The sequence below is a fragment of the Ochotona curzoniae genome, unplaced genomic scaffold, assembly GCF_017591425.1.
Source record: "Ochotona curzoniae isolate NIBS_2020 unplaced genomic scaffold, NIBS_Ocur_1.0 scaffold_2453, whole genome shotgun sequence".
NCBI classification, from domain to species: Eukaryota; Metazoa; Chordata; class Mammalia; order Lagomorpha; family Ochotonidae; genus Ochotona; species Ochotona curzoniae.
Genome location: NW_024467094.1, coordinates 3,811,651 through 3,838,705, shown reverse-complemented (window position 1 = coordinate 3,838,705; position 27,055 = coordinate 3,811,651). Strand labels below are relative to the sequence as shown.

The window sequence follows — 27,055 nt, the reverse complement described above, 5'->3', positions numbered from 1 at the left end:
TTCCAAGAGAACAAGAGGGAAATGTACGAAGCCTTCTAAGACGCAGCTTGGAGGTGACACATGTCATGGGCTAAAGCAGTGACAAGGCCCAATACAGAGTTTTCTGCAAAGGAAATAAACTCAGTCTGTGACAAAGATGTGGCAAAGGCTGAGACGTTGAAAGTCGTGATGCCTTCTGCATCCAAGATGCGAGTATCCACTATCCTGTTCAGTAGGGTAACAGATGTGCTAACAAGAGACCAGATTGATATCGACAGGTGTTAAGACGATTAGAATCTGGAAAGGGATATATGATGTCTTTTGGTTGCGTGGCAACACTGAGTGATGGAATGACCCATTAAATACCGGATGGGAACTCCTCAGTTAGCTGACTCCCCCAAAACTGAAGCCTCTTGTACTATAAACTTTTAGATAGGTGAAGAGCAAAGAGCCCAAAGAGGCTGATGAAGAAACATCATAATTATACCAAACCCGTGACCATCTCTTCGGTTTTCTCTCTTTCACTGAATTCCATATTCTTAATTCTATCTTTAGGCCAGCAGTGTCCTCTCCTTACCCCACCCCCGCCAAAAAACAACCTTTCTGTGGCAATGGAAATGTCCTAGTCTACACAGTGATGCCTAGTGACTCCTGTGCCAGACAAGGCAACTCTAGCAGATGCTGCAGCCTCAGAATGAAGAGGCTAAAACTGTTCTAATTCAGGGGCTTCTATGTAGAAGACCAGGTGACTAAGGTGCAGCTCAGAGAAAGAGTACAACAATGAAGTCAGTGAGATGTGCCTGTGCTGCTGGTTGAAGCAAGCCATGTGGCCACACGGGAGATCAGTCAAGCAGAAATGTAGCATCCTCCTCTAGGTCCATGGCAAGGACACCAGGAATAGGGTGTTGCTCTCTTCTCGACCCATTTCTAACTCCTCCTGTTCTTCTTCTGCCTGTCCTCCTCCTTTTCCTCCTCTCATGTACAAAAAGTTAACTTTGATTTATCCCAGGCAACTCAGACTCCCAAGTTCCCCATTCTGTTCATGGCTGCCTTTCAACCCTCTTCACCTTCAGTCTTCATGACTTTGCAGGCGATTCTTGCAAGCACACATATAGCCCTCCATGGTTTCAACACACACAGAGAATACACATGTATACCCCCATGGCTTCAATATACACATACACACATATGCATACAGTACACACGTGTCCCTCCATAGCTTCAACACTCTCTCTCTCACACACACGCATAGCACATATATATCCTTCCATGGCTTCAACATTCACACACATGCACACACATATTACACATGTATCCCTCCATGTTTCAACACACACACACACACACGGCTTGTGGTAAGGAATACCCCGTGCAGATCCATGCACTATTCCTTGTGTCAGGCTACCTGTGTTAGCTATGCCAGCTGCAGCCTTCTCTCCAGAAGCAGGCTATTTGTCCTCCATTGTGCCAAATCCCCCGCAGCTGTAAGACAGATCTGCCTGTATTGAGAATGAGCAAAACACTAGAGAGGTGTGTCTTACCACACTAATCAGCTCAGACTCAATTAGGCTGTAGCCACAAACCCCTAAACTCCAACTTAGGCCAATAAAGGCACACTTTTCATTCCAGCTGAGGAAGAACCATTCAGCCCCATAAAGAAAACATCACAAAATGATTCTCAAAGTTCTGTGGTTTAAGTCATTTTTGTGTATATTCACTGTCTGAAAACAACACATGAATGATCTTAATCTTCATGGAAAAAGTAGACTCTCTTTTCACGAGGTGGTGAAATTTAGGGGCAATGACAGACCTTACAAAGTACCATATGTTTGCCTCCTGTCTGGTGTTTCCCCCTTTCAATCCTCTTGGATTCTTTACCAAGTTTAGGCAGGATAACGTACTCTCCACAATCTACTCTTTAAGACATACACTACTGAAGCTCCCAGTTCATCTTAGAATCCAAGTCTTTACAAAAGATAGAGGTCAATAATTCAACCTATGTTTCTGGTGTTTGGGTTGCAAGATCGCAAGATAGTCTTGGCATCCTTTGCTTTTTTTTTTTCTTTAACATCATCACTTCCTTACCTGGAGTAGGAAGCGGACAACCCGTCAGCAGCCACCTGAGTGAAAGGAGAGCTCCTAGGAGGATAGAAGCCTTGATTAATAACACATTATTAATCTAGCAGAGTAGCTGTCATTGGTGGGGAAGCAGGAATTTTCCGTTTGGAACTGATGTAGCTTGAGATTGAAGGTAGGCACTGTATCTTTTCTAGGGCATTCACTGTCCACTACAACTTCCTGCAGGGATAGCAATGTCTTACCTCTGTGCTATCCAATACAATAACCCCTGGCCATATGTGGCTATCATAACTGAATGATGAAATTTCAGTTCATTAAACTGAACCATAAGTGGGCTAAGGACTACTACATTGGACAGTATAATTTAAAAAAATATTTTTACTGATTTACTTGAAAGAATTACAGGAGCTGGAGGGAGAGAAACAGAGAGCTCTTGTATCTGCTGATAAACCCTTCAGATGGTCACAATGGCTGGAGCTGTACCAGGCTCAAGCCAGGAAGCCACTAGCTTCTTCTGGATTTTCTATGGGAGCGCAGGGTCACAAGAATTTGAGCCACCATCCATTGATTTCAAGTGGCATTAGCAAGGAGCTGGATTGGAAGTGGGGCAATGAGGACTCAAACCTGTGTCCTTATGGGATGCTGGCAAAGACACAGCTTTACCCACTATCCCACAGCACCAGCCCCTAGACAGGTTAGTTCTTAAAAAATTTTTTTTAACATTGATTTTTATCTGAAAAGCAGATTTACAGAGAGGAGAGACAGACAAAAAGACACACACACACACACACACACACACACACACACACACACACACACAGAGAGAAAGATCTTCCATCAGTTGGTTCACTCCCCAAAAGGCTAAAACTGCCCAAGTTGAATTGATCTAAGGCCAGGAGCCTAGAGCTTCTTTCCAGGTCTCCCACATGGGTGCAGGGAGTCAAGGACTTGGGCCACCATCTGCTGCTTTCTTAGGTTATCAACATGAAGCAGGATCAGAAGTGGAGCAGTGGGGTTCAGACCTGCTCCCATATGGGATGCTGGCACCGTGGGCAGAAGATTAGCCTGTTATGCTACCATGCCCGCCCAACAATATAGCTCAACTATTACTGGAGATAGTGGCACTAGAAGTCATACAGTGCCTTGGATATCTCTCTGTTATTTGTGTGTATAAAAAACCATGATGTCCCAAACCCAGTACTGTAGCCTCATGGCTAACTCTTCACCTTGCATCTGCCAAGATCCCATAGGGGCACCAGTTCGTATCCTGGCTGCTCATCTAGTTCCCACTTCCCATCTAGTTCCCTGCCTATGGCTTGAGAAAACAGTCGAGGACAGCCCAAAACCTTGGGACCTTGCACCCGTGTGGGAGACCCAGAAGCTCCTGGCTCCTGGCTTAAGATTGGCTCAGCTCCAGCTGTTGCAGCCATTTGGAAAGTAAACCAGCAGATGGAAGATCTTTCTCTCGTGTCTCCTGCTCTCTGTATATTTGCCTTTCCAATAAAAAATAAATCTTAAAAAAAAAGAAGCCACTTTGTCCTAGCAAAATATTGAAATGGAAATCATTTCTGTTCGTATAAACGTTGTGTTGTTTATAAACCTCTTGTGATTAGGTAAAAGCAAATAAAGCCATCACTTATTTATTGGCTGGAAGTGCCTGACCTAATAAACAGAGGCTAAACTCACAATTAATTAAAGATTTCATGTTCATTCAGCCAAGACATGCCTCAAACCATCTTTTGTTCAGCTGGCCAGCAAGATACTTAGAGAGCCATATTTAGGACATCTTGTGGCTATAATCAGTGTATGCAAAATATCCCGTTTTGAAAAAGTTCTTTCATTTAGCAGATTAGTCAATTCCTTCTGTTGTGGAACAGGATTTTTCCTCCATGATGGCAACAATCATATTTGGGGTAAACGAATATGACATCATTTACTCTAGAGAAATTTAGACACAATTTGATGACTGGGAACTCCACACCGCTCTCATTCTTCGCTACCAGCCAGCACTTAACCCCTTCGAGAGAAGAGCACATTGGGACCAAAGGCGATACAGCAGATTTCCTGCGCGCATAGGATGGGTGCATCAAAAGAGTTCATGAAAACAACGAAATTCACGGAAAAGTGTGTTACATGAAACCCAGGCATACCTCTTCCATGATACCCATTTTGCATGAACCTTTAAAAGATCGCTGGTTGGCATGGAATTCGATTGGACTTTGCACCAAAAAAAAAAAAAATAGACGTATTTCTCATTCGTTCTTTCTATGTATGTTTGGGGTGCCTTTGCTTAACAGGTATGCATCATTTTAACATAGGACCTCATCGGGTCCAAAGGTTCTATCATCCAACTTGATGAACGGTGATAGAACCAGCTGCAATCCCCTTTCTCCAGCCCGGAGATCTCCAAGCCCCTTTTTAGTCTGGGAGCCAATTGGCGCCAGTGGAATGCTGTTGCGTAGGACCGCCACAGCTCTCTGTTCTTGCAGCTGATGCTTGTTGCCTAAGGCTGAAGGGAGATGCAACCCCAGCTGGGCAAGCAAACTGTTTGCAGCCAGCACAGGCCTGGAGTACGAAGCCACGAGGGAGGTTCAAAACCGCCGTGGAGAATGTACATGATGAAACAAAGAATGCTAGGTTTAACATTTTGGGAATCACCAAAATAGACAAGTTTTAATTCCACTGGCCACGAATTTTCTGTTTCCTGATCTGCCCTATTTCCCCGGCTTGGTGTGTGTTCAAGGTCCTACTTCTCATTCGTAATCTTCCCGCAATCTCTGTGCCCCCTAAGCTTAACTCTAGCCAGGTGGCCTTCTACCATTGGGAGCCATGCACCTGCTAACACTTCTTCCTTCAAATGCAATGGGAGAGTCAGAGGTGCACTTTATTTGTTGCTGTTGCATTCTGGGATTCACTTGGTTATTATTGTTTTTTAAACCGGATAACCTTTTTCTCGCTTGAAGGCTAAAACACAAAGCACCCAGGCGACGCCGCCTTAGACCCTCCACCTCAGCATCCGGCATCCCAACTTTGCACTTTGCACCCAGCCAAGGTGGGCACGGGGCGGGGGAACTACAAATCCCAGCATGCCCGACGCTCCGCGCACAGGCGCGTGAGGAACACCTTCTCCCCTCTTTGGCCAGCCGGCTGGCCAGCCTGCGGAGGCTCCCGGGTCCCCGCGCCTGACTGAGGCTGGGGGCTTGCAGCCCGCACGGGGCGGATCGGGCGGGCGCCCCGGGCGTTTGCCATGAGGGCGCCGCGGCGCGCGTGAGGAGGATGCGGCAGGAGGCGGAGTAGCGGGGGCGCCCTCGGGAGGGAGCCGCCGCGCGCGGGCCAGACGGCGCCCGGAGGCTCCGCAGTGCCGCCGCCGTCGCCGTCGCCCCGGAGGCTCCGCGAGGGAGCCATGTAACCCTGCGGCGGGCTCCGGGCTGCTCCGTCCTTCCCCCAGGCTCGCGGGCCAGCGCGGCGGCGGGGGGCCACGATGAAGAAGCAGTTCAATCGCATGCGCCAGCTGGCCAACCAGACGGTGGGCAGGTAGGTGGCCCCCGCGGGGAGCGCGCGCCAGGTGATGGAGCCCGCGCCCGGCTTCCTGGCCTCCCTGCCTCTCTCCCCGCTGTCCCTGCGCCCCTGAGGGCGAGAACCCTCCTCTCTGAACTTCCCAGACCGCCCGCCTGCTGCTGCTGCTCCGGGCTCCGGTGGTTGCCAAGCGCAGGCTGTGACGCATCCTTCCTTCACCTGCGTCCCCAGCTGCCCCTGCACTCCGTCCTCCCTACCTCTCTCTCCCCGGGACTCCCCTTCTCCCTCCAGCCGCGTAGCTTCCTGGAAACAGGTGTTTGCCTCTGCTCGTGCTGCAGGCAGCCGGACCGCAGGCAGTCTCCGGGGAGCCCTCCGTTTCCACCCTCGCCTTCACCCCCGCTTCCCCGCCCCCTCCTCGTCCTCCCCTGCGCCGAGTTCAGGGCCGCTCCTGGGTAGGCGGGTGGGGTGGACTGGGGAAGTGCCGGGCCTGGTGGCGACCTGTGTGTATTTTTGGAGACTGGGACTGCGGGGGATTCTGGTTCACTTTTCCTTGGCTGGGTTTCTTAAAGGCAATGGGTGGTTGCGAGGGGGTGGGGGTTGAGCGGGGGTAGGTGCTGGGGTGGCATGGAGCTGTGGCTGGCTGGGTGTGAAGAAGCCTGATTTTGGTGGCGAGAGGGAGGCTGCAGAATGGGAGGTCCAACTCCTTTGCAAGATGAGATGAGCGGAGGATCGCAGCCAGGTAGCGGAGGGGGTGGACAGAGGCTGCACAGCCCCGCAAGGGCCTGGCCCCGGGGGAGCTGGCCAGGAGTCGGTGAAAATGGGCTATAGCTGGGCATGCGTCTCCAGGAACGGCTCTGCGGGGTGCCGGCAAATCTGTGAAGGTTACATAAGGATTCCCGGTGGGTCTCTTCCAAAGCGAGACCTTCTGTGAAGGCAGGGTTTTTTGGGGGTGGAAGGGAGGGATAGCCATTTGTCCCTGGCAAAGGAATTCAGGTGTGTGGTGCTAAAGCCCTTTGGGAAGCCAGGAACCCAGCCTCGGGGGCGTCGCCTCGAGTGCAAGCTCAACACCTCGAGGGCTCTCTACTCGGTTTATCAAGGAACCAAATACCTCCCTTGGGTGGGAAGTGATACCTGGGCTGGCACCCGGTGGGGTGGGGGTGGGGCCGTCCCTAGAGAACGGGGGACAGCTCTGCTGCCGTCTAAACACACTGCCCTAGTTACCCCTGGGCATTTGAGGGCAGGGGCTGTGGTGGCTCCCGGTGCTTCCAGGGACTCCAGATGGTTTCCAAGTAGCAAAGTCTAAAATCAACTTGGATCCTTTTTCTCCTTCCCAGGCACTTGTGCCTTACCGTGGGGGAGGGGCGAGGAACTCATGAACCGCCGGGCCGGGTCGACCGGGATTGCTGGCATGGTGATGCCATGGGTGTGGTCCCAGGTGGACTGTGCAGTGGGTGACAAGCAGGCTGACGCTGCAGGCTGATGCATCTTCCATGCTAGAGAGGTCCCTGACACCCTAGGGCATATGGGCAGCTGGTCTTGATCTTGGGGATCCCCTTTCAGAGCCTGGATCTCAGCGTCCGTGGACAGGTGTTTGTACTGCCTTCTCAGTGCCCTAGAACACAGCTGTCCCGCCTTGTCTTAAAAGACTAAGTGATAAGGTGCATCTACTACCTTATCTTTTTATGCTCCTTCGTGGAGGAAGTGAGAACAGGTGAGGGGCGGTTGGATTTTTAGCAGAAGTGGTCTTTCTTCCTCAGAAGCGGAAGCAGCTGGTCAGCCAGAGGTCCTTTCGGACACTGGGAGTGCAGGGGATTCTGCGTTCCGTTGGCCGGGCGATGTTGCTGGGTGGTTGGTGTAGGGATGGGCCCTCTCTATCAGATGGCATAGGTAAGGCAAGGGCCAGATCGGAACTTCTGTGATGCTACCCGGAGCGCCTTGTGAGGCAAAAGGCTTGTGTTGCCTGGCTTACAAGCCTTAGCTGGCGTCTCTGTACCCGTAGGGGTCCTCGGTCCTTCCAGTGACTGCCAACACCTGCTTGGGCTCCTGTGTGTCTCTACGCATCTGTTCTCTCCTCCTTCACTGAGCTGCAGCTGTGTGGCCTGCCTTCCCCTAGGCACCCCCAAACTCATTTCCATCTTGTGGCTGCTGTTGTTGCCAGTCCCCCCGTTTCTCCACCTGCATCTTGCTCCTCTTCTATTCTTCTCCTTGTCATTCAAGTCTTAGCTCAAAGCCTTGAGCTCAACACCCTTTTCATTTCTGTACAGCAGCCATACTGTTTGGAATGCTTTTTGCTTCCTCGTCCATCTGCCTCTGATGGCTCTTTTATGCCCAGTGTAGCTTGTAGATAGTTGGCGCTCAATCAGTGTGGACTGCTAAGGTGAAGCAGTTTAGGGTGCATGAAGATAAGTCAAAGGGGCAATGACCCCTCCATCTTGCTGGGAGTGATGAGCCGTGGTCCTGTGTGTCACAGAAAAGGATCAGAATCTGCTTCCTAATCCCTTTAATATGCAGAAGGACGTCAGATGAAACTTGCACGTTTGAGTGGGATAATAAAACACTTTGTAGTTCCTGGAGAGAGCTACTCCGTTCTGACCCTTGCATGTTTGGGGGCAAGAGTGGCTCTTCTGCAGCTGGCTTGCCTTCGGTCAGTTGCAGCATCTCGACTTCTGAATATGAAGTTGCTCAAGATGGATGCTGCTGTCTGCTGTGGCTTGCATGTGATTCGACTCCTGAACTCTTGGGAGTTGTAGCCACTTTGTGCAGTAGTGTTTGCAGGTGATTGGGTTGAATCATTGTGGTCCCTATACCTTGTAATTAGAGACAGCATGGACACACCACACACACATGGCAATGTGACACTGGTGCTGACTCAGGAATCTGCCAGCAAGCGCTGAACCATGGAAAACAGGAGGCAAAAGAAATCTCTTTACCTTATGAAGTTAGTTGGATATTGTGTTGTCCTTGGGAATCGCTGGCTGATGAGCACGGGAGGGATGCCACAGTTGCCCGGCTTGAACCTAGTCTGTTGGGTCCCTAGTACTTTCTCTTGAAGGGCTCACGTGAAGAAACTCAGTGACTAAGTTAGCAAAACCCATTGTGTTCTACTGGAAAGGATTTTGTCTTTGCTCTGCTGCTCTGGTCTTTGCACACGTTCCCTCTGCTTGGCCTTCACTTTCTCCTTTGGGAAGCACCCTCTGGCCACCCATGGGTCTCATGGACAGCAGGCATGTTAGCGAGGTGGGTCTGATTTCTTGCTCATCGGTTGTGGAACTTGCCTCTCTGTACCTTAGTTTTCTTATCTGCACAATGGGAATGATAAGGGATCCTACTGTGGAGATTATGGTAATGACTTGCGGGTACCTTCAAGGAGTGTCTAGCCTCAGGTTCAACACTGGGACATTCTCAATAAATAGTGGCTGTGAAAATGTTTGACCCAGTATTACCCGTTATTGGATTTTGTACAGCATGGAATGCATGCTTGCGTTCCTTCTATAGGCATTTATAGGCATTTATTGCCGGGTGAATCCAAGCCTTGTTCTCTTGGAATCTGCATTGTAGAGGCACGCTGTGGTTATAGTGGCTCAATTGTGTCATGCTTCTTTTATCTTCCCTACTGTACATGCTTAACAACTTGGGTGCAGGGCAGCTGCCTTCCTGCCTCACACCTAGTAGGTTGTGTGAAGTTCCTTGGCAACTGAATGAGTAAGATGAGGGGAGGCATGTGAAGAATTCAGAGATGGGAAAAGCCTGACAGGGTGCTGCTTGCATTGTGTGTTGAAGGCACGGCCGGAGGAGTAGGGAACAGAGGCACTGACTGGCAGGCGGTGGAGAAAGCCAGCAGATCTCCATGTGTAACTTCCGTCTTAGGGTACTGTCCTTGACCTCTAGGAGGATCCAATCTTTGCTGGGAGGAGAGACATCCTGGGGGGTACAGAGTTGTTTTCTTGGATGTAACATCTGGTTTGTGTGTTGAGTGAAACAAAACTCCAATTGCACGGTCAGCACCCAGGAGATCCACCAAGCCAACAGGAAAATGGAAGAAGGGAACATAGCATCTTGACCCGGTGAGGAGGACTATGTTACAGTCTGCCCAGCAGGGTCCCAGGAGCCCCTACCTTCTTTGGAAAACTGCTGGGAGATTGAAGGGGGCCTGTGCCTCAACAAATGGTTGACGAGGGGCTTTGTTGTCACTGTCATTCCTTGTTCTTCTCTTTGTCATTCAGTCCTCTCAGAACTTCGCCATCCTCCCCACCACCCTGAATTTAAAGTGCTTTGTAGAGGTTGACTCCAGTAGCCTCTGCCTGCAGGTTCTGCACTGTTGCATAAAAATGCATGCAAGTAGGAATGGGAGCTAAGGCTGTGTAGGTGGGAGCAGGGCAGCCTGGGCTGGGTGAGTCCATGGTTTGGAGGCTGTGAGTTGGGGCGAGTGGTAGACAGGGTTTTGTCTGTGGAGCTCCGGCTTCCGTTCCTAGACCACGCTGTGTGTGTGTTGAGCATGCTTGGCTTTTGCTGGAAACATCTCTGGTGCTGTATGGTGCTCAGGATTCAGCCACAGCAGTCTGGATGGCAGCCGGTGGTCTTCAGCGGATTACTGAGGCTACAGCATCCTCCCTGCGGAGCACCTGTCTGCTTGGGCAGGCCCTAACAGACTCCTGCCCAGTGGAGAGAGCTTCTTTTTGAAGGTTTCTCCAGACACTGTCCTTCCCTTCGCTTTGTAAGCAGGCTTCCTGGAAGCCATGACCCAATCAATGCATTGTCAGGACCAAATGCAGATTCTTCTTCAGACTATGAATTGCACTGGCCAGACGAACCCAGGTCCTGACCCCAAGCTGCCTGTTCGCCCCACCAGGCCGGGCATCCCCAAACCTGACCTCCTCTGAGAAGCACCCTGCACTTTGGAAGTTTTCAGGACCAGGTTTTTCATTTTGAGTCTGAGACATAGCAGTGCTGAAGCCACTGATAACTAGGCCCACAAATGTGGGAAGACTGCCCTTTGCCTGGCTTACTGAGCTCTCTATTGGGCAAGTCTGTAAGTTTTTGCTTGTGCTGGGATGCTCTGAAAAATGAGCATGAGAATACATGTCTAGATTTCCGGCAGAACTGTGCTTTTTGGGACCTGAGAGAGCCAGTCTCTGGGACAGCCAACGAATCCCATCCCCCTTATATTGTATTGCCTCCGTGGAAGAAATTTATCCACCACGGTCTGTGCTTTAAGATTTGTTTGATTTTTATCGCAAAGTCAGATATACAGAGAGGAGGAAAGATAGAGGAAGATCTCTCCATTGACTCACTCCCCAAGCAGCCCCAACGGCCAGAGCTGAGCTGATCTGAGGCTAGGAGCCAGGAGTCTCTTCCAGGTCTCCCATGCAGGTACAGGGTCCTAAGGCCTTGGGTCATCCTCGACTGCTTTCCCAGGCCACAAGCAGGGAGCTGGATAGGAAGTGGAGCTGCCGGGATTAGAACTGGTGCCCATATGGGAACCCGGTGAGTTCAAGGTGAGGACTTTAGCCGCTAGGCCACCACACTGGGCCTGATCTGTGCTTTTTGAATGATGGATGAAAAGAAACATTCTTTTTTTTTTTTTTTTGCCTCTAGGAAAACTAAATCAGTATCCATGTGAGCAAAACAGTAATTTCAGGTTGTTTTCTTTAGAGGACATTAGTAAGCATCTCCTTTATTAGGAAGGAAGGGCAGGTGATGTCCAATTTGGGTTCCTAAGGACAGCAGATGATGCAGTCACACTTGAGTTCTGCCCTGGAGTGGCTGAAGGTCAGAGTGAAGGTTAAGGGCAACGAGGGTCAGCTAGGGGCTGCCCCACAGACACAGGGCCTCTGCATGAACTGGCACCTGTTCCCACACTGCCTTCTCGAGGCTTGTGGCTGTCTAGTAGAGTAAAACTCGCCGTCGGGGCCACAGATGTTTCTGCTTTCATTTTCCAATTCGAGAGCGTATATTTTTAGAATAAATATTTATTTTCCCACAGAATCCAATTTACTTTTTTAAAAACTTTCTTTTTGGTTGCATAAGGATATGTGTTTATTGTAGGAAAATCACAAATTTAAGGATGGGAAAGAGAGGAGAAGGGATCACCCATAATCCCGCTACCTGGAGACCTCAGTTCTTGTATTGAGAATAGCTTTGTGAGTTCTTCGTGACCGTGTAGACAGTGAGGCGTGCCTTAATGTTGGGGATGCTGTGATTTCATTCTTAGGAAAGAGACAATACTATGCATATTTTACTACACGTCCTACCCTTTTTTCTGTGGCCTCTTGAACATAATTCCAAGTCATTGTCTGTATATATCCACTGCACATTTTTTCAGGCTATCTAATATTCTCCTGTTTACCAATTCCCTTTTGCTGATCATGTGGACCATGTGAGGGGATTTCTAAAAGTTTATGGCAAAAAATTAAAAGCTCATTTTGGTGCAAAAAAAAAAAAAATTGGAACCCATGCACTGTTCTTTCTTCTTCAGAATTTCCTGGGAACTTTGTGGAGTGCCCTCTCTGCTGACCTAGTTTCCTAGTGTGAAGTCTTAGCAGTGAAGTGGCCGGATCGACGCACGTGGCTATGGGTCCACGCGTGTAGATACTGGGTGTTATTTTCCCATCTCCAGTAGAGTTGTCTCTCTCGTTTCCCCAACCCTGCAGGCAGCTAAGGTTACCATTTTGTTACTTGCATGGATGATGTTTTTCTAACTGTTTATAATCCTTTATATTGATTTTTTTAAGGAAATTTTAAGTATACCAAGCATATAAATGATTTTTTTTTTGCTGCATACACCTCTCTGAATTTTTTTCTTTATCTTTTCAGTTTGTTTATGCCTTTTATTTTGCCAGATAAAATCTTAATTTTGTGGCTGAAGTCTAGCTCCTTGTGCTTTAGTGTTATGCTTCGACATATTTTCCCAGCCCCAGATCATACATTCTCATTGCTACTTATAATTTATTTTTTAAAAGATTTCTTTTTTTATTTGAAAGGTAGATTTTACTGACAGGAGGAGAGACAGAGAGGTCTTTCCTTTGCTGTTTCACTCCCCAAATGGCAACAGCAGCCGGAACTGAGCCAGTTAAAGCCAGGAGCCAGGAGCCAGGAGCCAGGAGCTTCTCTCTGGGTCTCTTGCTTGGGTACAGCAGCCCAAGGACTTGAGCCATCCTCCACTACTTCCTAGGTCATAGGCATGGAGCTGGATTGGAAGCGGAACAGCAGGGCTTGAACTGGTGCCCATGTAGGGGATGCTGGCGCTTGCAGACAGAGGATTAGCCTGTTCTGCCACCATGGTGGGCCTCAATCATTTTATTGACTCTGGAATCCTTGTTAGTCATTGATTTTTGTTTGTGACATACATTATGGTCAGATTCCGTTTTCCTTCTTTAAAAGCCGTGAGTTACCTGCCTGTGAAATTGCCCGAGTCGTGCTTCCTATGTTGTCTGAGTGAGCGCCAGCAGGGCAGGTGGAGCCCACTGAGCTGAGAAGGGATCATGGGAGAGAAGAATGGAGATGGCAGGCCCGGGGCACTGGTGGAGAAGCCTGCATCCCATGTTGGAGGGCTGGGTTCAGTTCACAGCTTCTAGTTCAGCTTCTTGCAGATGCAGATCCTGGCAGGCTTGGAGTTGATTCCCCTGGCCCCTGTGTGGGTTTGGACAAGACTTTGGGTTGGGCTCAGCTGTCCACATGAGCAAAGGTAGATTAACCCACACAGTTAGAGTCCAGGTGGTGGTGGCAGGAACAGTGGAGTCAGGCTGGGTTGTCATCACAGCTTTGCCCGGGGCCTCTCTTGGGCTTGGGGATTAGAAGCCAACATCCTTAGCCAGATTGTCATGCTGTGCCATAACCACACTCACTTTGTAGGTTATGAGAGAATGTTGGTCATTTTTACTTGTCTTTTCTCACGCATTTATCCTCTCCCAGTATTTTTTAATGTATATATTAAGAGGGGGAAGATATGAAACTTGATGATATTGAATCTAATAGATTCTTCCCATCTGTGAACAGAATATATTTAGTTGAGTCTATTTATGGCTGTGTTTTGTTGCATGTTTGGGGCCTCCATGGCTTTGTGAAGACTCTAAGTACTTTGTCCCTGTTATTGTGGCTTCATTGATTAGTCTTTTGTGAAAGGATATTTTTTTCATATTCTTTATTCTTAAAAAGTAGGAAAGGTATGAATTTTTAGTTATCCTAATAGCAACGTATCTTTTTCTCACTATTTTGAAAGTTTTTTTTTTTTTTAATTTTGAGTCCATGGGGTTTTCCTGTTAGATAATCATGTCTTCAGAATAATAATTTTGCATTTTCTGTGCTTAGATTTGTTTTCTTGTCTCATTGTCCAGAACTTGTAGGCTGCTGTGAAACTAAAGGGCACTTCCAAAAGGTTATGAGAAAGTGGAATTCAAAGTTTATGTGACGCGAAAAGTTTTTTAAACAAGTACCTGTTTATATAAAGCGCATTTTCCGTTCAATACATACTTTTAAATTTATTTGGAAAGCGGAGAGGGAGAGAAACTGCTGGGCCAAAGGAACCATCCTCCATCCACTGGTGTGCTTCCCGAAGGACTGCAAGAAATGCCACTAGGCCAGGAACCAGGTGCTCCATCTGTGTGTCCCGTGTGGCTGGCAGGGATGCCACCAGCTGAACCCTGCAGTGTGTGCCTTAGCAGGAAGCTGGAATCTGGAATGGAAGTGGAGCTGGAGTTTGTACCCTGGCACCCCAGTATGATATGAGGGTACCCACATGGCATCTTAGCCGCTGTGTCAGAATGTCTGCCCGCCGTTAACTTTTCTAGCACTGCTTGCATGGCAGCATAGGACCATCCATGCTGTTTGATTAATCTGAATGCAAATGCGTGGTTGATTTGTGAGATCTGGTTTTTTAATTGTGTGATGTGCTACATTATTCTATTTATTTTTTTCCTTTGACATCAACGTTTATTTGAACTTATGACCTTTACAGACAGTTTTTTATTGATATTCTCAAAAGCTTAGTTAACAAGTATTTTTACTGGTTCTGCATATGCTTTTTTAAAAGATTTATTATTTTTACTTGAAAGGCAGAGACAGGAAGAAAGGAGGAGAGAAGCATGGAGGGGAAGAAAAGGAGGGGGGTGGGGTCGGAGCTGGGTTCATCCAAAGCCAGGAGCTTCTTCCAGGTCTCTGCCGTGAATACAGAGGCCCAAGGACCTGAGCCATTCTCCTCTGCTTCCCTAGGTCGCAAGCGGAGAGCTGCAAGGGAAGTAGAGTAATGGAGACTCAAATGATTGGCGTTGCAGGTGGAGGCTTAGCATGCTCACATGGTGCTGCCCCCTGGCCATCAGTCTTTATTCTGAGGCTGCATCAGAATGATGGTGACGGAGTTGCCATCTGTGAGCAACTTGTGTGTTTGATACTTGAACCTTAAGTTTCCTGATGTTGAGCTGTCCTTGCGTTCCTGCGATCAGAGTTTCCCTAAGGCTCTTTCATTATTTTTTTTCCTGAACTGCTTAATTATGTTGTTTAGTTGATTATTGTTAATGTTAATTTGAAGTTTTTCTTTTGCTCATTAACGCTTCACATTTTCTTGACATCGCGGAGTGAGTTGTTCGCCATCCTCTTCCTTGGAATGGTGAGATGAGAAATTACTGCTTAGAATCAGCTTTTCCAAGGGCGCCTTTTAGAATGTCATTTGATGGTTTTCCAGATTTCTTTGGTGGTCAGTGGACTAGCCGTGTTTTCTGACTTGACTAACTTTAACCTTTTGTAGAAAAGCATTCACTTTTTTTCTTAGGATTTCAGAGTATAGTAGAGTCTTTTGGCATGTGTCGTGTTTTCTGCTGTCATTTCTGACACTTTTTTTTCTTTTTTGCCATGAACTAGTTTTGACCCGACACGTCTGGAATCACCTTATGCTTAACCTCCTCTCATTTGACTTTCTTTATCATTGGCTCTTGATTGGTATTAGTTTTTTGTTTTTGTTTTGTTTTCCGTAAGTTCTTTTTTAGTGGCCAGGTTTTTCTTCTTGACTGTGGCTTCATTTGTTCTTTTTGCTGCGGGTCAGGAGAGCTCAGCACTGCTCTGGGAGGGCACAGGTTCTAGAGTCTGAGCCTTTTTGGAGCAGAAGCTCATGTTAGGATGCTGAGGAGTGTGCCATGAGTCGGCACCGCTTTTTGGGAATCCAGCCCCGCTACCCACTGCCCTGTCCTCTCCCTGGTCTGCGGTCAAGGCAGAAAGGGGAGATAGAAGTGACCTACTTGCTGTAAAGTGCCTTGGCCTGGAATTTACAAAGAATACTTGGCTCATCTGGCCCCGGGCAGACCTAGTCACACGACTGCCCTGGACAGAAGCAAGGATGGGAGGCGTGCACCACTCTGTTGGGTCATGAGGCTGAATCCTGGTCCACACGACCCACTCTGCTCTGCCACCCCACCCCCCAAGCAGCGTCCAGCTCTGAGGGAAGGCCGTTCTGTGTCCATCCTGGGAGGGGTGCCTGCAAATTCTCCTTGTCTTCTCTGGGAACTGGTCAGACCGACCTGAGGGGAAACATCTTCAGGACAACCGACTTTTCTCTTACCGATAGCCCCTGCTAACAACTCTAACATGTTAACATTGATTTGGGATGTGGCTTAAAGTCCTGCTTACAACAGAGAGAGGGATTATGAACAAATTCTCAGCCTTCCCCCTTTTCCCCCAGATAACACCTGCTATATGAGACAATTACCGGAGTTGAGTAAGATAGTAAGTGTAATATTTTGTCATCACCCCTGGTTCTGGTAAGTTTTCTATAAATTAGTTATGACCACTATTTCTTACTGTACTTGTCTGAGAAGCGTTTATTTTGGTACTGTTTATACTAAGTATATGGCAAATGGCAACTTGATAGAGATAGTTGTTTGTTGTCTTTTTCCAAATTAAACCCAGTTTTTCTGTCTCATCAAGAGTGGAACTGAACAGCTTGGGTATCCGTAGTTGTCCTGGCTTCTCCCATAACGAATGCCCACTGTGGGGAATATTGTACCACTCAGCTCAGTGTAGGTTAAATTACTGCTGGCAATCTCCCATGTCCCTCCCAGTCACACCTAGCCAGAGGAAGGTAGGAGCAGAGCTGGTCTGCCATGGGCTTTGTGCCAACACAAACACATACACTTCTAGCTCCTAAGGTTTCTTTCTGGGAGTGACACTTGTCACGTCAGGTGACTGCAGTCACCTGGCCGTACCCACTTACAGCCAATCACTGGCCACACCTCACTCTGAAGAAAGCAGGAAACGGTGGTCCTGGATGGAGGAGAGTCACAAACGCCAGTTCTGTGGCACCTGTGACAGGAACAGAGCTATCTACTCTACGGGCGTGATTTTAATCATCTCATGCTGTGGCCATCCTGTGCATTGGGTACTAGTCACAGACCCATTTCCCAGATGGAGAAGTGGAGGCTAGGCCACATTGGAAGTCAGCACGAAGTAGGTCAAGTTCCGAGCCGTGCTGCCTTTGCTGGGCTCTTGTTCACATTGTTTTCTCTGCAGCCTCAGGACAGGTCAGTTGCTTCAGCTGAAGTGGTTTCAGAAAGGCTCATGAACCACTCCTGAGCTGAATACAAGGAAAAACCAGTCATTGAGCACCTGGTTTGCAACCTTCACCCCAAGGAGCATAAAATGAAAGTTCTGCCAATAGCCTCGTCTTCATTTTTTTTTTATTGCAGTTCTAGCAGAAAAGGTCAGAGCATGCTCTCTCCCCGTTCGTTCTCTGTTATGTGCGGAAAGGGCGCGCTGTGTATCTGCAGAAGCCCCTGTGGATTTTTAGGGAATGCATCAACCGTACAGGGACTGGAGAGCACGCAAGCGCAGAGAGCAGTGGTGAAGCGGACTGAGCTGTTGGCGTCTGGAAGGTCACGGACACTGTGGCCTTGGCTGGTGTGTGCAGTGCTTACTGTGTTGTCATAGCTGCTGTGCATTGAGTGTTTCCCCGGCAATGGATGGATACTTGTGCTCTACATAACAGACCTTCCTGATTTTTTAAAGTGTATGTGTGTGGGCCCCTGTGCGGTAGCCTAGCGGCTAAAGTCCTCGCCTTGCTCTGGGATCCCATATGGGTGCTGGTTCTAATTCCGGCAGCTCCACTTCCCATCCAGCTCCCTGCTTGTGGCCTGGGGAAGCAGTCGAGGACGGCCCAAGGCCTTAGGAGCCTGCACCAGGATGGGAAACCCAAAAGAAGCTCCTGGCTCTTAGCCTCAGATCAGCTCAGCTCTGGCCATTGGAGCTGTTTGGGAAGTGAGTCAGTGGACAGAAGATCTTCCTCTGTCTTTTCTCCTCTGTCTATCTGATTTTCTAATAAATAAATAGATGTTTTTGAAAAAGTGTATGTGTTTGTGTTGGAAAAACAGACTAACAGTGAGAAAAACACATCTTCCAAGCCCTGGTGCATTCGCCAAATGCCCGTAATGGTTAGAATGGAGCCAGGTACCAGGAGCTCCATCCTGGTCTCCCATGTGGATGGCAGGGCGCCCACTACCTGTGCTCTCATCTGCTGCTTTCCAGGATGAGCCCGATCCTGGGTGGGCAGCGAAGGTGGCACTTTCAGGTATATGGCATGCCAGTGTCCAAAGGGGTAAATGAAGCCGCTGTGCCACAAGGTGTGCCCAGACATTCCTGTTGAATCTTTATACACAGTAGATTTTGGTGATTTCTATCACAGGGTTCAGGAACCTCAGAGCAGGACTGTGTGTGTGTGTGTGTGTGTGTGTGTGTGTGTGTGAGTGAGGATGGTGGTGGCAGGAGAATAAGAAAAATGAAATGTCTGGTATGATTAGAATGAGGAAGTAAATTTTGGTAGATGTATATCATCATTAATATTTTCCTGACACTCAAACTGTGGCGATCAAACTCTTAGAAAAAAATGGGTAGAATAAGGAAACGGGTAGGATTAGCTTCCTGCATCACTGTGCCAGCTCTCCCTAATTGCATTTTTTAAAGTTTTATCGGAAAGGTGGAGTGAGAGGAGTGTTCCATTCTTTGGTTCGCTCCCTAAATGGCTGCAGTGGCCGGGGCTGGGTCAGGTCAGAGCTGGGAGCCTGGCACTCCACAAGATCTCATGGGCCCAAGCACCTCGGGCATGATCCTCCGCAGGGGATCTAGCAGGGAGCTAGCCTGGAAGCAGAGCAACTCGGGCTTGAATCGGCTCTCTGACTCTGGAGGCCACGATGGCAAGCTGTGACTTCACCTGCCACCCCATCTAGCCTTTTGTATAAGGATAATTGAGTCTGGGGGCCCTAAAAGGTTTGGGGATAAATATGTTTGCAGATCCCATGAGCCTTAGTGTCAGACGTGAAAAACCCCTCCCGTGTTCTGCAAAGAAGGTGCTGTTATTTGAGACTGTAAGCTCGCCTGCCTACAGGGAAGGGCGTCCGAGGATCCTTTGTCATCCTCCCTGTTGACCTTAAAGACGTTGAACGGTGTAGGAAGACACGCGGTCGAGGACAGGGTCAGGTGGGATTCTTGGGATGACAGCCTCAGAAATGGACTCTGGCTGAGTTAGGCCAAAGAAGGAGTTTGGGGGGGAGGAGAAGGAAAATCCTCAATCACACCAAAAAAAATCTGAGAGCTGCCGGGCTGCATGGTCTGGTACTGACCGCAGAGGGCCCTGGCTGCAGCGCCACGCGCAGGACAGCCTCTGTAGAGGCCACGGGGCAGAGGCTGTGTCTGTTGCTTTCTGGCACTGCGTCACACTGGTGGTCCCCAGAGGAGAGCTAAATTGGCTTCAGTTTGGGTTGTCTTTAATCCTCCTCTGATAGCCGTAGGGGAACAGGAAGCCTTGCATGATCCACAGTCCACAAGGAGCAATAGGGGAGAAGCAGTTTATGGAGACTGCCGCCTGGGATGGGGAAAGGAGGGTTCTGCTGGGCACATCCATTTGTGTCAGGGTGCAAAGTGTGGCATCATGGCATGCAGAGAGGTTTTTTTTTGTTTTGCTTTTACACATGTAGTTAGTTCCTAGGAGTGCATCTCTGAACTATAGTTTTTTTTTTTTTTTTCCCTGGCGTCCGGAGCTTAATCCTAGTGGCAGTAGTCTTGGTGATCACGGTGACTTCCTTTTTGCTATTTTTGAGTCTCTTCTTTCTAACTTCCTGCAACGGGGATCAAGTGACATTTTTGAATACACAGACTAAAGTATGCAATTTTCCTCCCTTTACCAAGTTTTATTCTTTAGTTAAGAACTTCCTAGGTTTTTTGGGAAATGGTGTGCATCATGTATTTTAAAAGTTCACTGCGTGTGTGTGTATGCGTGTGTGTGTGTGTGTGAGAGAGAGAGAGAGAGAGAGAGACAGAGCTCAATGTTCTGCAGCAAAGAAAACTTGATTATTTCTGTTTCTTGGAGTGCTTTTACTTCCAATACTAATAGTCATGATCAGAGTGGCTTAAGTTTTGTTTTCAGGTGACAGGGCATCCAGCAGTAGGCGGAGTCCAGCTGCCATGTGATTGGGCCCCCTGCTGTCTTTTCCTCCATTTGCCTTTGCTGTCATCTGAGTTTTGGTCTTTGGATTGGGGTGGCTTTTTATGGCCACAATCATGCTGCTTCCATGTTCACAAATTCAAGGGGAGGACGAGCCAGGCCACACAAAGCTCCTCTGGCAGGACCAAATATAGAATTTGGGGGGCTCGTGCATACACACATGTTTGTGTGTGTGTGTATATATATATATATAATATATATGAGATCTGTCATTCAAAAACTGAAGAGCTCCAGACAGTAGAGCATTAACCAAGCCTGAGATCCCCCAGGAGCACACAGACCCCATGCCCACGACACCCATCATCTCTTTGCTTCTCTGCCATGTATGATGTGAGAATCCCATCTAGCAAGCTTCCTCAGAGAGTCTCGTCCCCATTCAGCCAGAAGGCATGGCCTGGGTTGATCTTTCCATTCCTAGGTTTTCTTCCCAATAGGACTATAACGTCTTCAAAATGTCACTTGTTTTTGATGTTTTGAATCTCTCAGTTGTACTTAGCATCGTGTTGTAACATAATATCAATGAAGTGGCTGTCTTGTAAATAAAACTTGAGCACAATTCATGAGTCAAAAAAAAAGGGGGAGGTGTAAGGCACGGCAGCGTGTTGTGCAAAGGTGTCACTCATGAAGCAGACACCGACTCCTTATTGCCACAGTTGAGAAGTGCATACGGAGCCTGACCTGCAGAATGCCTGTGAGCAAGTGCTCATAGCCACCGCACACACCGCAGGGCCTGAAGGGAAGCAGGGGAGATGGAGCTGTGATGCAGTCCCCACCAGGAGCTCAGCTAGCCCCAGGTTAGGCCGAGTTCAGAGCTCTCCTACAAACGGTGTGACCTCTAGCTGAGGCAGTGTCAAAGGGCAGAGCATTGGCCATCCGGCGACGTTCCTGGCAGCTGGAGTGTAACTTCTTGACTTTAGGCATCTACCATGCCCATCCTGTGCCCAATGCTCTGCTGGCAATTAGAGGGTATGTAGGAAGAGTCCTGTCCCTAGAGGGAGCATCATTCATGGCTGGTGCTTGGGGAGTTACTGGTTTGATGGGACCTGAGGGGTGAAGTAATGTGATCCAGGCTACGGAGATTAGGAATGGCCTGTGTGACAGCCAAAGGATGCAGTGTGTGGCTCTTAAGTTCTTAGGACTGGGAATGAAGCTTGGAAACGCGATGACCATCTCATTTATTGTCCAAACTATGACATGCCTGAGACTAATGGTATTAACACTGGGGACAGCAGGTGGAAGCCTGAGAAAATTGTGTGGTCACTGTAACAGATGTGACTGAACAGATTTTGGTACTAAGAGGTCAGGTGATAAATGACTAGCCTCTGTCCATCTGTTTGGAGTGAGGAGTGTTAGGTTCCTAGAGATAGGAACTTTGGCACCAGTCCATGCTAGTTGTAAATCTTGAAGACATCATTCAGGTAGAATGGAGAACTTGATGGAGGGGAGCAGGATGTGTGCCAGAGAGACAAGTAAGGCTGTGACCCCCGTGTTCATAAGGGGACAGGTCATCCTAAAGAGAAGATGCTGACCGGGCCAGATGCGAGGAGATGTGGAGAGGTCCCAGAGGTTGTCCACATGTTGGGTCAGGGGTCTTGGTGAAGCCTTAGGGACCAGCAGGGAATGAAGCTGCTGCTGCCGAGGTTTGGGCCTGGGTCCAGGATGGCTGTGCTGCTCATTGAGTCTGAGTGAGGAAACATCTGTATGCATCCATGGTTACAATCATATGCTCCGGGGCCCGGCGCGGGGGCGCATTGGTTAAGGTCCTTGCCTTGCACGCCCGGGATCCCATATGGGCGCCGGTTCTATCCTGGCAGCCCCACTTCCCTTCCAGCTCCCTGCCTGTGGCCCGGGAAAGCAGTCGAGGATGGCCCAAAGCTTTGGGACCCTGCACTCACGTGGGAGACCCGGAAGAGTCTCTTGGCTTCGGATTGGCATAGCATCAGCCTTTGCACTCACTTGGGGAGTGAATCATCGGATGGAAGATCTTCCTCTCTGTCTCTCCTCTGTGTATATCCGCCTTTCCAATAAATAAAAAATAATAAATAATAAATCTTTTAAAAAAAACCAGAAAACAATCATATGCTCGGGCATTTCTCGTGAGCTGCGAATTGCTCCAGTGAATTAGTCAGCCCAAAGATATGGCCCAAAGATATGATGGGAAATCTTGAACCCGTAGCCAGCTAGGTAGAATTCTGGCTAGCTTGGGGTTCATCCAGACATGTGGCCAGCATCTGAAGTGGGCAGTGGTGTGAGTTCCTTTGTTACTTATTGGATGTGTTGCTACCTCTAGGTGCTCGCTGTTGTAGTTGAATTGCAGGATACCCAGCTGGTGTGAGAGCTGGCCCTGTGACATGCCTTTCTCTTAGCAGCTGCTGTTGGCAGTGGTCCCTAGTGCTCCTTGCTTTGCAGGCAAGCTCCTTCAGGCACGGCCTCCATCACGATGTGGGGTCCTCCCCCTGTGACTCCATGTCTCGGTCCAGCATTGTTGTGTGCCCTATTCCAGTACAAGCTCATCTTAAACCACACATCCTCAGTGGCTCTCTTTTGTCTTCAGTCACATTCTAACGTTCCCTTAATTAGGATTCGTATCTTGTAGGAGGGACGTAAAGCAACACATAGGATCAAGAAGCATGCATTACTCACTCAGCAAGCAGCTGTTTGTTTTGTTTGTTTTATTTTGTTCTGCCAGTTTTGTGACAAGCTCGATTGTAGGGACCCAGGAAGCAGACAGGTGACGATGTCAGTTCATCTTATCCTCAGTTGATTTATATTCTGGAAAGGAAATTAAGATAAACACTCTAAGTAAATCCAAAGATTGTAAGAGATGCAAATATGGTTGGAGAACAGAACTTTCACTGACAGTTTAATATTCAGACAGGATTCCAGAAACGAGAGGTGCTGTTGGTCGGAGTTTGGAAGGGAGCAAAGATTTTGGCAGGTGAAGAATGAGGGGGAAATTATAACTGAAAATTGGAGATGGCAAAGGGTCACTGCAGCAAAGGAGACATGCCAGTGCAAGCCCTGAATTGGATGCATATGGAATGTCTTAGAGACAATTAGGAACTTCTCAAGTAGACTGCGAGGCCTCTGCTGGTGGGATACTCTCAGAATCAAATAGGGAGACACCAACATGCTCGGCATCTCTGAGAAGTATGCACAGATGGAAAAAAAGCAAGATGCGGAATGTTGTTTATGGTATTTGACCTAATTTCTAAAAACAGCCAGTGGGGGAGGGGTAAGACTCGCAAGCGTGCACAGCTAACATGCTTGGAAATGCACCAGTCCTCTCTGGGAGAGTAGATAACAGGGCTGATGGGTGTCTGGGAACAGGCAAGAGAGGTCGGGATTTCTCACTGCATGCACCATCTCGTCTCAACTTTTGTTTTTATAGTCACAAACTTGGAGAATCACAGTTCTGGGTGCTAGAAGAGTCCCGACTGAGCTGGGGTCTTGGCTTTTACGGGTACACTCGCTAAGCAATGGCAGGTGCCGTGCACATGTGCCAGGGCCCCGGGATCATGAAATCCTAGTTTACAGCTAGCAGTCGGTCTGTCTCACTACACCCTGCCTGTGCTATGGCTTAGGAATTTGCCTTGCACACAATAGCCAGCTGCAGAAACCGCTGTTCTTGCACAAAAGCATGCACAAATATTACGAGCTCAGAAGGATAAGGCACCCAGCACCGAGACCCACTCGTGGGCTGCTTTCTCCCTATCTCTCCTGGTGCATGGTAAGTACCAGCATGGAACCGAGAAATGATCTTCAACCCACTTGCATTGTGGCTCCTAAGCGTTGTGCCCTCTGCTCCCTTCGCTCTGGTGTTTAAAGATTAAGGGTTTCATTGCAGTAGTTAGAAGAATGTTACTTCAGTTTCTTTTCTTTTTTTAAGTCAAGATTATTGATGATCTTGTTTTGTGTTTGCATGGCTGGCTGACAGCTAGGGACCGACAGCAGTGTGTGTCAGACTTCCTTAGTATCCTTGTGGATAAGCCCCGGATGTGGGTGTTGTCCTTAGTAGGGTTCTTGCAACTCCAGTACACCCTTGCATGGTGGGTGGAGGGCGTACGAGTCACACTCCCATCCCTGCGACTGTGCGTCCACCTCCCGAGCTTGCACCTTTTCTGTATCTTGAGCAGAGGTGGTCCTTAAAGAACCTGTTAATATGAATGTGTGCACTTGTATGAATGCATGTGTGTATGTCTATGTATACAGGATATGAAGGGCACTTAAGGTTACTGGAAAGTGGAATTAAAAGCTCAGTTTGCTTTGCTGCAAAAATACTTGGAAATCAATGGTTTTTTTATCATGTACATTTTCCATGATCTTTAAAAGCATTCCCCCTTACCCAAAGTATGATTGATTTATTTGAAAGACTAAAGTGGTAAAGAGATGGAAAGAGACAAAGCTTTTCCATCCACTGGTTCAAATGACACCAGTATCTAGGGCTGGGCCGGCCCAAACAACTGGAAACTCCATCCAGGTCTCTCTCCCATGTGGGTGGCAGGGCCTCCAAGGACTTGGGCCATCTTCTAGTGCTTTCCTTGGCATGTTAGCAGGAAACTAGGTTGCATGTGGAGCAGCTGGGACTCAAACTGATACTCCTGTGTGGGATACTGGGATGTCAGCAGCTTAAGCAGCTGTGCCACTGTGATCTTTTTAAAAATGTGTATCTTTGTATATATTTTTCCCTGCATGTGACAGTTTTTGCAATGTTTTCTCACATTTCACATCACCCTGTCACACCCCTTCACAAACGTTCCATCCTGTTTTATTTCATGTCCCCATTTTTACTTTTCATTTGTTCTTTGACTTTGAAAATAGAGCACCTCCTTTGCCTTCATAAATGGTGGTGGTTTCGCATCATGGTTAACTATTGGAATCAGGCTATGGAGAGAGAACCCGTCAACTTCCCCCCTCGTTCCTCTTGACCTGCGTACCCTGCATGGGTACCCTACTTCCACTTCTAGCAAAACGCCTGCTTTCCTGCCTTACTGCCTATTTCCTTTGGTTTTGCAGAGGTGGGAAAAAGACTCTCTTACAAGTCATTCTGGGTTTTAAAGTGATACTTGCCTTGTCTCTCTACTCTGCGGTGTCCTTGGATCTGTAGAACATCAGAGAGAGTTGAGGGGAAGCCACCCTCCCCTAGTGGTTATCTTGTAAGCATTTGGAATGGGCAAGATGTACACAATGATTTCCTGTTGAGTTTCCTTGCAAACATAGCCCATTAGGCCTGCTCAATGAAAGAAACAAGCTCTTGCTCCTTGTGGTCAGGGAGTATTTGTTGCATCCAGTATTGGAAGAAATGCAGAGCTGGTGTTGATGGGGCAGAAAAGGCTACTGTAACGAAGACAGCATAGCATCTAACAAGAGGTAGTGTGGAAGAAATCAAAAGCATTTCTGGTGGTAGAGTGGAACAGCCATTGAGGGATGTGAGAGAGATGAAACTTAAGGGATTTATCCCTACATCACAGCAGGTGCTGCCCAAGTCCCACCTGGGCCTTTGGGTAGCTACAAATAAAATCTGCAGCCTCTTTTCTCTGCCTTTCATGGAGGAGGCAAACGTTGAAAGTGAGGCGTAGTTGTGAGTTAAGGAAGGAGAGGAGCCGGCTGATGCTGGAGGAACAGGTGTGTAGCTCTGTGCTTCTCAGGCTGTGGGACGGGTGGGACCATTGGAAGGGCATTGGGAGGTTGATGGCAGGTTCAGTGTCGCGGAGACGGTGTCCCTCAGGCAGAGGGAGTTACTGGGAGCAGTTGGCAGGTGGAGTGGAAGATAAGACAGACTTCGCTGGCTGGAAGCAGTGCCTTAGCTGCGATGGAGAGATTGGGAAGGGGAGCCTAACAAAGAAGGCCGCCTACACAGAGCGTTTCTGCTGGAGCTCCTGGGTTTTCAGACAGATTTGGGTACTAGATCATGAGGTTTTTTTTTTTTTTCCAGTTACATGTCTTGAAGTGAATTTGAACTATGTACAAATTGCTGCTCAAGCTCTTAGGCGTAAAGTGGGGTGTGGGGCTTTAGGTTGATCCATCTTGTTGCTTGCATCAGTACTTTGTTCTTATTACTCTTTTTATTTCATTGCTGAGTTGTATCACATTTTTAAAATGCTGTTTGGATTTAAATGTAAATAATTCGGATTAAATGTATATTTGGATTGTTACTGGTATGTGTATGTGTGTCTCTGTGTGTTTGGTGATACTTAAAAAAATGCAGTGTCAACATTCTTTCTTAAGATTTATTTCTCTTTGTTGGAAAATCAGTTATACGGAGAGGAGGAGAGACAGAGAAAGATCTTCTGTCCGCTTATTCATTCCCCAAGCAGCTGCCATGGCTAGAGCTGAGCCAGTCTGAAGCCAGGAGCTTCTTTCCAGGTGCAGGGTCCCAAGGCTTTGGATGGGAAGTAGGGCCTCCGGGACACTAACTGGCACCCATTCGGGCTTTCCACCTCGTGCAAGGCGAGTGCTTTATTTATTTATTTTTAAGATTTGTTTATTTTATTGGAAAAGCAGATGTACAGAGAGGGGGGAAGAGACAGAAAGATCTTCCATTTGATGATTCACTCCCCAGGTATCCGTAACGGCCGGTGCTGCGCTGATCTGAAGCCAGGAACTAGGAACTTCTTTCCAGGTATTCCACGTGAGTGCAGGGTCCCAAGGCTTTGGGCTGTCCTCGACTACTTTCCCAGGCCACAAGCAGGGAGCTGGATGGGAAGTGGAGCTGCCGGGATTAGAACCGGTGCCCATATGGGATGCTGGTGCATTCAAGGCGAGGACCTTAACCATTACGCTATCGTGCTGGGCCCAACAAGGCGAGTACTTTAGCCACTAATCTGCACTGGCCCAACATTCTTGAACAAGTCTTTCTTGTGAATTTGCTTTTATTTCTTTGGATAAGTACCCAGGAGCATAATTGCTAGATCAGCTTGGTAAGAAACTGCCAGTTTTCCAAAGTATATGTATCTTTTTCTTCACCAGTGAGGAATAGTTGTTCCATAGCTTTGGCAGTTCTTT

General features: G+C 48.2%; 1 protein-coding gene across 4 annotated transcripts in view; it reads left to right on the top strand.

The window, feature by feature from the left end:
- Nucleotides 1-5,208: 5,208 nt before the first annotated feature.
- ARHGAP44 (Rho GTPase activating protein 44) overlaps nucleotides 5,209-27,055 on the top strand; it is a 129,725-nt gene continuing 107,878 nt past the window's right edge. For all 4 annotated transcript variants that reach the window (XM_041000413.1, XM_041000412.1, XM_041000415.1 and 1 more), the window contains exon 1: nucleotides 5,209-5,592. In XM_041000413.1, the coding sequence (XP_040856347.1) occupies nucleotides 5,540-5,592 (53 nt within the window). In that variant the 5' untranslated portion in view covers nucleotides 5,209-5,539. The remainder of the gene's footprint in view (nucleotides 5,593-27,055) is intronic.